The 11,685-nt window shown below is 39.2% G+C and overlaps 1 protein-coding gene across 1 annotated transcript in view; it reads left to right on the forward strand.

Moving 5' to 3' along the window:
- The window catches only part of LOC116688271 (vesicle-associated membrane protein-associated protein B/C), a 21,655-nt gene extending 16,354 nt beyond the window's left edge, over positions 1-5,301 (forward strand). The window contains exons 5-6 of the mRNA XM_032514174.1: positions 683-862; positions 2,550-5,301. Coding sequence (XP_032370065.1) covers positions 683-862; positions 2,550-2,705 — 336 coding nt within the window. The 3' untranslated portion in view covers positions 2,706-5,301. The remainder of the gene's footprint in view (positions 1-682; positions 863-2,549) is intronic.
- The last annotated feature ends 6,384 nt before the right edge of the window (positions 5,302-11,685 follow it).

Genomic DNA, 11,685 nt, shown 5'->3' on the forward strand with positions numbered 1-11,685 from the left:
ACACACACAAAGCATATACACATAGTGAAAAACCACAAATGGACAGGAGTGATTTTAACGCTATAAAGAACGTTGCTGTGCTTGTGTCACTCCCTTACCCCTCCTACCAGTTCCTATGGCCACTTGGCCAGTATGAATGTACATGGAAAAACCGCTTTTGGGGGAGAGTAGTTAGTAGAACTGTTTAGAAGTTGAATATTCCTATAACTACGTTCCTGTTACTACCTGGTTGGAAAGTGGTTATCTGGTTATGATATGAGCCAAGCCTACTGATTTTGTGAACATAAAGAGGAAAAAGGACCCGTGGTGGTTGTTTTCAATTCATTTTGAGCTGTGCCATACATACACATGGCTGTCAGCACTGTGCACCACAGAGTCCATTAGATGAACATAATGATGATAGAACCAGCCTGATCCGCTTATAAAAGGGACCCCAGGGTTAAGTGTCCCACAAACCTGAAGATAGGCAGCTTTAAAGGAGGCTCTGTTACACTATATATATATATATATATATATATATATATATATATATATATATATATATATATGAAAGTCATGTCTCCAAATATAAACATACGTGTATGCCAGCTAAGTCATCGGTCACTATCACCATAGAAACATTGTAGCAGCAAACAGACAACTTATTGCATTATAACTTGTCGCCCTGTTAACCCACTTACAGCATGACATGGAGTCCAACAAGATGATGTCATCCAGCTTGCTGAAGTCAGACTCCTCCACGCTGCCTGTGAAGTCAATGAGCTCCACCCTTGATGATGGGGAGGTAAAGAAAATCATGGAGGAATGTAAGAGGCTGCAGATGGAGGCTCAGAGGCTACGGGAAGAAAACAAACAGATCAGGGTGAGTGAAATGACTCTAGGACCACACTCAGTTCGTTTGTTTTATTTTTACAAGACGGTAACGACACAAGTATTGCTATAGTCTCAGATGCACACCTTTTGTGGTTGGATTAATAACTGCAAAACCTATGATGTGATCAATCAATCATTCAATCAATCAATCAATTAATCACCTGCTGAGCTGAATCAGGCAGATCCTCTCATGTCTCATGGAGGATGACAGTTCAAACAGTCACCTCACTCATTGGAAATTTGGGCCTTTTTTGTGTGATATTTAGGAATATTATTATATTTTTATAAAAGCGTAAAAACTCACATCCACCATTGAATATATTTATTGGTCATTTGCATACCACGGAACATACTGGATAAAAGAGACTGTATGGATCAACACATCCAATGGTCAATCAATGTTGATCATTGTTATTATCAATCAGTGTGATTATTTTTTGGATTAAGTACCTAATCATTTGGGCCATTAAATATAAGAAAATGGTTAAAAATGTTTATTGTATTGTCTCATTTAGCTAACAGTCTAAAACCTTAATATATTTAGTTTACAATCATAGAAGTCTACGAAATTTTTTTGGGCATTTCTACATTAAAAACCAATTATGATTACTAGATTCCAACTGATTGATTTCATGTTGACTAACTAATCGATTACTCGACTTATCGTTTTGTTATCAAATGCATTCTGTGCGTTGAATCTTGTTACTCACGATATACGAAACCAGTATACAACCAGTCTACCTTCAGGCTTAAATCAAAGACAGAGAGAATGTTTTTATTCAACTGATTGAGCAAAGAAAACTCCCCTTCATCTTAATCATCAAAATTAGCAGATGACATCACTTAACATCCAATGTCACATTTTCTTTTTTCTTTTTTTACTGATTGATGTTCACAGTCAAGATAAGCAAATTAAGTGGAAATTTGATACACACAAAGTGGTGATTCCAAATGATGTTGTAGTGTCCCTCAGCCCTTTGCTATATTTCTTTGAATAGAGACAGTAACTCAAAATTGAGGTATGCGTTAAGTGCAACTGCTCAGATCCATAATCAGTGGCAGACCCCAGGCTTCGAAGCTCGTAGGGCAATTTTGCAAATCAATGAGTTCGCCATCAATCACAACAATCAGTGAGGTAAGGTTTTAAAATTGGGTTAAGGTTTGGTTGGAAATGACTACACACACACACACACACACACACACACACACACACACACACACACACACACACACACACACACACAGACGGTTAAGAGAAAGTCAAACACCACCACCTCCTCCCCTTTAAGTTCTTGCCAGAGGCAGAATGACTGTTGGCTGCTCCTGCGGCTGAGATTAAACTAACAGAGAGCCCCCCCACCCGCTGCTGGGAAATGAAGTGTGTTAAAGCCTGGCGCCTTCTGCGGTCCTCAGGGGATTGGGTCAGATGAAGATTTAAGCAGATCCAATTTCTTTGAGCTTGTAAATAAATTCTGTTTTATATTATTGACTGATTGACAAGCTGTCCATGTTATGTCTCTTCTCCACTTCTTTATTCCCTTTCTTTATTTCACTCTCCCCCCACCACCATCACCCTTCTTTTTCTTCCCACACGCTTCCTTTTTTTCTTTCATAATTTCTCAATTATTTTTTCTACCCCACTTACATTGCTTTCCACCCCCATCCCCTCGTTTTAGGAGGATGATGGTCTGCGGATGAGGAAGAGTAACGTGATGTCATCTCAGCACTCATCCATTGGCATGAAGAAAGATGAGGGGTTGAGTGCCCGCACAATGCTCATCATCGTGCTCTTCTTTGTGGTGGGCGTCATCGTGGGCAAGTTGGTCTTGTAGATGGCAGCGAATTTTGGTCGGCCGCAGCATGCTTTCAGGGGGATGAAAACAAACACAGGATCTTGGATTTTGGATCAGAGATGCCATATCCGCTGGGTGGGGGGGGGGGGGGGGGGGGGGGGAGGAGTTTTGATTCAGTCTCATTTATGTAAAAAATTTCAAAGGTAATGTATGAGAAAATAAAGAGGAAAAAACGATTCATCATCTTATCAACAAACCTACTGTTACAGGTCTTGCCTCTACGTAATCATCACATAATCATGCTGGCCCTCTTTCCCAAAGTTTTATGCATACTGTGGCTGGTTATGTGGGGTGGGGGGCAGTGGAATCATGATTTAATGCTAGTGATCCAGACCAATTTTCTAACACCGGCGAGGTAGTGTTGGTGCGACTGAGTCAGTTCGCAATTGTGTGAATGTCATTTTAGTGTATTGTTTCTATTTCCTGATGACAGAGGCCAGAGCCTATGTATATGTAATCCCCCCCCCCACTGTACAGTATATCCAGGTGTTCCTTCCAGCTAAGCCCCCTTTAAGGAGGGGATTTACCAGAGAGATAATTCACACAGTCGGGGTTACACAGAGGGCTATCAAACTGACTCTTGCAATCACAGGCTTTGTAAAATTGGAATGTCTTTGATTATAGAACAACCTCTATCAGTGTATGAAACACTATACCATAGGTATTTCCTTTCTTCGTGTTGTTTTTATTTTCACTTTACCTTACTCCCGTCACCTGTCACTCAGTGCTCACCACGTTCCCAGTTGTCAGAGGGGGATGTTTGATTGCATGCGTTCACACACAGAGTGTTGCATCTGGATTTTTGAATCTAATTTAATTGCTTTTATAACGGTGATTATAATATGTAATTTGGTTGTAGGTTTGCACAACTACATTTTCAGATTTTCTTTTTCTTTCTCTCTTTTGTGTTTTGTTGCAGTTTTATAAATTAAAGTAATTTTGTTGTTAAAGGTTGAAGCATTTAGAAATATAGCAGCTACCAGGAATGTGCTCCATATTTGTAGGATTAGATCATTTTTGTAAATGTCATCCAGATGAAAGGCTTGCCTTGTGACCTATTTGTGCAAGTTATTCTCAGGCCAAGATTGAGGTGTGTGTGTATATATATATATATATATATATATATATATATATATATATATATATATATATATAAAAAACACACACACACACACACACACACACACACACACAAAGCATATACACATAGTGAAAAACCACAAATGGACAGGAGTTGCATGTAGAGGCAACTGGATATGTGTTTCCCTTACAACATTAACAACACCAAGGTTCCTGTTAAGGTGTCCCCACATAGGGACCTTGGTCTTTTCCAGCGCTTCTTTGCTCATATTTTCCCTTCTGAGCCATACATTTTAAGTTCTGTTTTGTTTGAGGCAAATGTATGTCAGAGTGTTTCAAGCTGCCTGCTCCAGCTCTCTGCTGCTGGTGAGTTTTGTTGGTGTTTTTTTGTCCTCCACTACAGGCCTGTGTTCAGTTTTTTTGTGTTTGTTTAGCATTTATCCGTTGCTTATTAATGTTATATCTTCACTGCAATTGAAGTTAATTTTGAATGCACTAAGAATAAGACTGTCTCTCCTTTTAATCTTCCTGCTGCATACAACAGTTGTTCTTTTCTCAAGCAAGGGGGGGGGGGGCATACAGCCTATCTTATATCCTTGAGGGGACCACCTGATGACATTGTACTGTTCCAGAGCTGATGGTTATTTTTTGGTCAAAAATAAACTAAAACATAATCTCAAATTGTTTCATCTCCAAATTTGCTTGAGGGGAAAAAAGCAGTGGAGAGTGTCATTCTATTTTGAAATATTTGAAGGAAAAAGAGCAGTTCATATTTTTATCCTACTGTATCCACATAAGATGCAGAAGTGCATTACCCTTTGTTAAACTGAAAGGAAAAATGACAAAATTCCCAAAAATTCTTTTCATGTTAAGTAGAGTGGAAGATGATGGATAGGAATGGCGGTAAGAAATTAAAAAATACATGAGCTTGTGTTTCTACTGTAACTCTGTAAAATTGTTGGGTTGAGGATGACTTGCTGCTTAGAGGGAGGGCAGAGCAGACCGGAGCTACAGTCCCATCTTGGGTTATCAGACCTGGGTCAAATAGCACTTGCAGAAAATTATTCTTGTTCAGTGAGTTTTGGTTGGAGTACATTTTACACACACAAAAAAATAATAAATATAAATATATATATATATATACCCGAATATACTGTTATGTGATTCATAATTCACCAATGTCTTGCTCTGACGCAATAATCTCCACCAATGTGGTACTCCAAGTAGGACTAAACAAACAATAATAATTACATGTGACTACTAATTGATCCAGGCCCGGTTGTAAAATGCACTACACTGACCTGTTCTGGAGTCTGACCGTCACCGTGATCAATGTAAGCAGTCGGCATACTGTTTTGTATGTATATAAATAAATAAATAAGTCTATCTGAGAAGATTAATATTCCTAGTTCAAGTAGTCTATCTGGTGTATAAAAACAACCCAACCTGGTTGGACTATGTAGCATCTTAATAAATTAAATGAATAAAGCACCTACCTAACTGTGTGAAGTCATTTCCTGTTATGCACACAGGCTACAAGGTGCAAGTGTGTATATATATATATATATATATATATATATGAAATTGCGGAACATATTAACATTACAAATAAAAGATGTCCTTAAGAATTGAGGGAGAAAAGCCAGGTCTACAAAAAAATATAGCCGCAAGCGGCGATTCGTGGGTTCAAACCTTTTTTCTCAATAGCGAATTCAAAGTAATTTCACACGTGTGGTCCAACGTCGCTATACAACATATCCTGCAAGCTTTGTAACGATTGGACAAACAGTGCACTTTGTTTAAAATGCCTACAACTGATTAGTCAAAAACATTTATTTTCAATTTAGTGTGATATGTAACTCAGCTCAAGGCAATTTGAGAAAAGCAGATGACCACCACAAAAGCAATTGCTAATAAAGCTGCAAGCTGCGATTCCAAGCTCAAACCTTGATTTGCGTCATTCCACATCCAGTTATCGTGCATTTAAAGTGCCCCCTAGTGGTCAATTTGAATGAGACTTGCAGTGTATGTGTGAGGTCATTATGTAGACATTTCCTTGAAGTTTTGTGTTGATTAGACAAACACTTTGTCTTTTATAGCCTGATTAGTGCTATTTCACCTGCAGTTTTTTTGCATCTATAGTGCCCCCTAGTGTTCAATTTGAATGAAACTTTAAGGGCGTTAGTGCCAGTGTTAGTGGCAGGTAGAGAGCGGAGCTTGTTCTCTTAATACATCCATGATGGAGATAATGAGAGATACAAGCGAGTCAAGCCTTGTGCACCATTGGCCTTAGGAGTCCTAAAGGATAGCAATTACTTTTATTATAAATACTAGATTATAGAAGATAGATTGACATCCCCGGTGGGAGACTTAGCTTCAATTAGCCGCGAGTTAGCTGACGTGTGCTAACCATGGATGTACTAAGAGAACAGTGCTAACCTCTGCCAAAACAGCACAGCCTAGGCCTACATTAAAAGTTCACACTAAACCAGCCTCTTCTATGTGAAAATAATGGCAGAGATAAACAGGCTTATTTGAGATTTAGAGGTTCCAGGTGAACTTGAAGAAAACATTGCAGAAATGCGGTTTCAACACATCTGTGAGGATATCTGTGGAGATGCGGTCTCTTGCCAGTAGCCTATGTAAATTACCCATAAACCATGCTCTCTTTGCCCCTCCCCTCAGGCCCCGCCTCCCCACGCCAAAACAGTGACAGAAAGTTGAAACCGAAAACCAGTGACATAATGCAAACAAACGGCAACGTGAAATAATATCATAGGATTGTGAGATTATTACTTTTTGATGTTTGTGTTTTATATATCAGTTCAACATTTTTCAGTGCCCATATTTGTTGTTTCAATGCCAAATTTTATTTTCAATACCACAGGTTACTGTCACTGTTCTAGCTCCATAGCATTAGGCCTATGCATTGAAGTTTCAACTTGTTTTATCCAAGGATAAGAAAGCCAGACATGGCCGTGGATGTAGTAAGAGAACAGACATATCATCTCTTTTATTTCACAAATTCTTCTTCCTTCTTAAAACCTAAATTACCCGCCATACAACTCGATTTTTTTACATTTGCAGTAGTAGCCTTCTAAAAACTGATTTTGATGTGTAAAATGTGTTCCTTAATAAAAATGTACGGAAGAAGATTAGAAAAAAGAATTAGAAAAAAAATGATTGAGTTCTGAGTTTAAAGTCTGAACTCAGATATATTTTTATGTGGCCTCTAATCCTCTCAGAAATGCTTCAATGACTAACTTTTTTTTTAGTCATGTAAACTAACTGAATCCAGAATGATTTTTGCCTAAATATTTATACTCAGAATGCCAACTCTTGGTATCTTGAGCTGCACTGAGGAATAAGGATAGAAAAGTTGTATAAACTTATGCAATCTCTGACACGTAATCATCACTCGTAAAAAAAAAAAAGTGATTTATTGAGAAACGTTTTGGCGTGTGCCGACTCAACGATCCTCAGGGTCCAAGGCTGGATCCCAACTTGGCAGTGTGCGCTCCAGTGAGCCGCCCAAGCATACAAACGCTTATTAAATGACCTGTGTAAGCCCTATCCAGTACAGCCACAGTTTGTGCCTCTTGTGTGTTAGCGTTACATGCGAGTCACAGCGGTAAGCATCAATTTCTCTAACAGATTAGCAATGTCTAAAAAAAAACACTTAAGGTTGCTTTACAACTCTTAACGCTGTTCTAGAGCTATTTCTTGAGTCCTCAAAGATTTCCAACCATCTGGCTTGTTAGTTGCTACCACTTTGCTTGACTTGGCAGTAGGCTACCAATTTGCAGTGGGATAAGAATGTTAAAATATAGTAGGCCTATTGCTGCAAGGAAATGAATTAACCCTTGGATTTCTACTCCTGCAGTCGAAGTGTTGAGTAAAATAAAATCCTGGTGATTGATCAGGTGTTATTGTATCAGTAACAACCAGACAGTGTTTCTGTCTGCACCTCTGGCTGCAGGCAGCAGAGCGGAGTTTGTGTCAGGAAACCACCCCCCTGGTGTGCACCTGGGCCCGGTAGCTCCACAGCTGTTTAGCTTGGCCACAGCAAAACACAGCTGTGAACTGAACTCAATGGTGGAAACCAATATTAATTTACTTTTCTACATTCTGGAGGGAAGTAATCCATTTCCAAGGTAAATCAGAAAGGAATGTGTTCAAAATACTGGAAAGATGAAAATTAGTAGAGGTCCTGAGGTCTGCTGCTCACCTGAAGGAGAAGTCAAAGAGGCAGCAACTGGGTTTTTTTGTTTTGACCGTAACTTACTCCCTTTTAGTTGTCTTATGAACAGAAATCCAAATAGATATAGATAATGATATGCAAATCTATTAGTATCATCAGTTTAAAATCAGGTTTTTAAGCAATTCTCAAAAAATTAGGAAAAGATGTGAACTCACAAGCTAAAAAAACAATGTTGATCAATCAAAAAGCTGTTTGAAAGGGCTGCAAAAAGCAGCAGGGTAGTTCCAGATCAAAACACACATTTTACATCTCACCAATCATAGCAAGGACAATGCAATGATCAAAGCTAAAATATGCATTAGAAAACTGCTTAGAAGAGACCTTACATCAGTCAATAATCCCCACAATAAGGTATTGATGTCCTAATTAAACTTTCCTTGACTTTACACGGAGCAGGTGGTTCTTATTATTCATATTAACCACAAGGAAACCACATCAGTCATTGATCTCTGACCCGTGTACTAAATGTCTTTTATGGGCCACAGATTGTTTTTTTATCCTTTGTCGAGAGCCTCTGACTGATCTTTCACCGCTCTGCCTCGCTCCCGCCCTGTTTCAGTGACCCTGGTCTTCACTGGGGGCTGTGCAATAAACTGGATGTCTGACTGCGCTTCGACGTTAGAAAACATATCGATTTAATTATGCATCAGCCCAACGCTCTCCTATTCTTGGTGTTAAATGTTGCAATAATTACTTTTGGCAATGCGATTTTTGGCTAATTCCCTCTCCTGCTTCGTAATTTTTTTGCATATTTGGCACCTTTAATTTAAGGGAGAAAGAAAATACTCTGCACCCTGGCAAACTTCTTTGGCACATCAATAAGCCAAATTTCATGCAAATTTTGTACTTAACAAAAGGTCTCTGTAAGGGTTTTGGGGCCATAACTGTTTGAAAAGGTCTCTTGCCAGAAAAGTTGGAGGCGGGACAACTGGCAACCAAGGGGTGCATTCTGGAAGAACTGACCCTGTAGCAGATCTCGCCAGCAAAAACCTTCTCAATCGTTTGTTTGATCTTAACCTCACAACAGAAACATGACCTGGTTTAACAAGCCACTAGATCTGACAGCTCGGAGGGGATGTTTCTGTGACAAAAGACTCCCAAAGGCAACACATATGTTAAAGAGCTTGTCTCATACTGGATGATGGACGTTACTGTTCATCTGTTATGCTTTAATGTGTGGCAAACGAGATTTTGTCAGGGATTTGTTGTGTCCTGCAATAGTGTAAACTGAGTACAATTACTCAGCAGCAAGTATTTTACTTCATACTTCTACTCCGGGGAAATTTTGTACTTTTTACTCCGCTACATTTATTTGACAGCTATAGTTACTTTTCAGAATAAGAGTCAAGATGCACGTACATTGGTAAAGACTGAACTAGTGGTGACCCCTTATTATAAAGCACTGTCTATTTGGGGCACCATGTCACAGTTCAGATGTCTTTCAGTTGTTCGCGGTTCCAGAAAGTGATTGATTGATTTCCCTCTAACCTTCTTAGATTGTTTTATTTGAATTACGGTGTGAGGCCCAAAGAGGTTAAATGAACCAGGATTTCACACGCAGAAAAAATTAGAGAAAAGTCCAAAGAATGAATACAATTTGTTTTCCTTTTTCTTCTCTCATTAATCATCTTATGACCCCTCAGATTGTTCTTGGGACCCTTTAGAAGGGGCACAACCGCTATGGAAACTACTGGTCTAAACTATTGAAATATAAATAAATAAAACACATTTGAGATGCTTGTACTTAACCTGAGTATTTCCATTTTATACTGCTGTATACATGGAAGTAAACAATTAAAAAGAAGTACTTGTAAATTTGTACATTTCTGTACTTTTACTTCAGTAGGATTTTTATTGCGGGTCTGTTATCTATAGGAGTATTTGTAAATTGTTGTATTGATATTTTAACCTAAATAAAATATGAGAACACTTCTTCCAGCACTGGTGTGCTATACTGATAGATGAGGAGTTCATTTTACGAAAATGAAAATTATGAGCTGTTGGACAAGAGGGATCTGTTCAGTAGTTGGTGAAGTATAGGAGCATGAGGTCATGACAGAAAGGAGCCCGCTTTTTTGTTTGGCTCGAGATCAATCCGAAATGTGCCGTCGCTGCCCCGCGCTGCTGCTCTGTGGGCAAAACACAACGCTTTGTTCATTTGTCTCAGGGCCAAGAGGACACGGTTTTCAATAGAAACTCATTTGTTTCAACTGAGCCCGCCAACTTAAGTCTGATGTTATCTTTTATGGGGCAGCTGCAGCTCATATTCTTATAGAAATAATGGGAGTTTCTTAACAGAGCCTGAAATTTGAATGAGTGAGAGAGGTTGGAAGTTACCCATACTGCTGCAGTGATGTCATTACAATAAGAGAGTGTGTGTGTGTGTGTGTGTGTGTGTGTGTGTGTGTGTGTGTGTGTGTGGTGGTGTTGTGTGGGTGTTGGTCTAGGTAAGCTACATTTGTGGGGACCAAAATTGTGAAAACAGTATACTTATGGGGACCTGTGCTTTGTGGGACCAAAATGCGGTCCCCAATACCGTTAAAGGCGTTTGTGAGACTAAGACTTGGTTTTAGGAGTAGGGTGAGTTAGGTTATGGTTAGGGTTAGGGTGAGGGTGAGGGTTAGGCTTTAGGTTTGATGGTTAAGGTTAGGGTAAGGGGCTAGGGAATGCATTATGTCAATGACTGGTCCCCACAAGATAGGCAGACACGACTTGTGTGTGTGTTGTGTGTGTGTGGTGTGTTGTGTGTGTGTGTGTGTGTGTGTGTGTGTGTGTGTGTGGGTGTGTGTGTGGTTGAAGAGATTGTGGTGTGTGTTGTGGTGTGTGCGTGCACGCGCGTATGTGTGCATTAACTGCATATGCAAGATTTTTATGGGAAGGCAGGAGATGGGACCTCTACAGTATATTCTATCCAAAAGCAACACTGTGTCTTTCTCTTACCAGAACATTTGTCAGGCTAAACCACCAAACTGTTTGTGGTTTGGAAACTTGGTTGGTTTAGCTGAAAGGAAACTCCTTAAGGCTGTTTTGTTTTCCTTTTTTTTTTATACAGTCTATAGGAACATTCTTCCTAAAGTTGTATAAAGAGGTTGGATCTTTTATGTAATTTAGAGAAGGCAAGTCAACTTAATTTGATACAGTGGCTCTTGGGACAGCTTCGCCCTTTTTTGCTCTTTCTCTTGTACGTGTGGCCCTTGAAAGTTTCCTCATTAAATTTGAGAAACATAACCTTGGATGTAACTTCAAAGGATTTCAACTGCTTGTTCAGTAAAGAAATGTTGCTCTTTTTGCTCATGTATGACCTTTAATTCTTGTGTTGCTTTCATTTGGTTTCCTGTTAAAATACGTGATGCCAATAACACAGGATGTTGTGTATGAAAGGAATAGTTCAACATTTAGGGAAATACACATCTAACTGGGGGGTGGGGGGAACATACATTTACACTTGTTTTGAACATAAATATGTTATGAGTGAGCTTTTCACTTAGTTAGTTTTAGGCCTATTTTTCTACCTTGACAGATACAGTCTGTTTCCAGTCTTTATGCTAAGCTAACCACTAAATGCTTGCTCTTGGGGGAATTACTAGACATGTTGGGTCCTTGTAAATTATAGAGTGT

Source organism: Etheostoma spectabile, chromosome 4, assembly GCF_008692095.1.
Source record: "Etheostoma spectabile isolate EspeVRDwgs_2016 chromosome 4, UIUC_Espe_1.0, whole genome shotgun sequence".
NCBI lineage: Eukaryota > Metazoa > Chordata > Actinopteri > Perciformes > Percidae > Etheostoma > Etheostoma spectabile.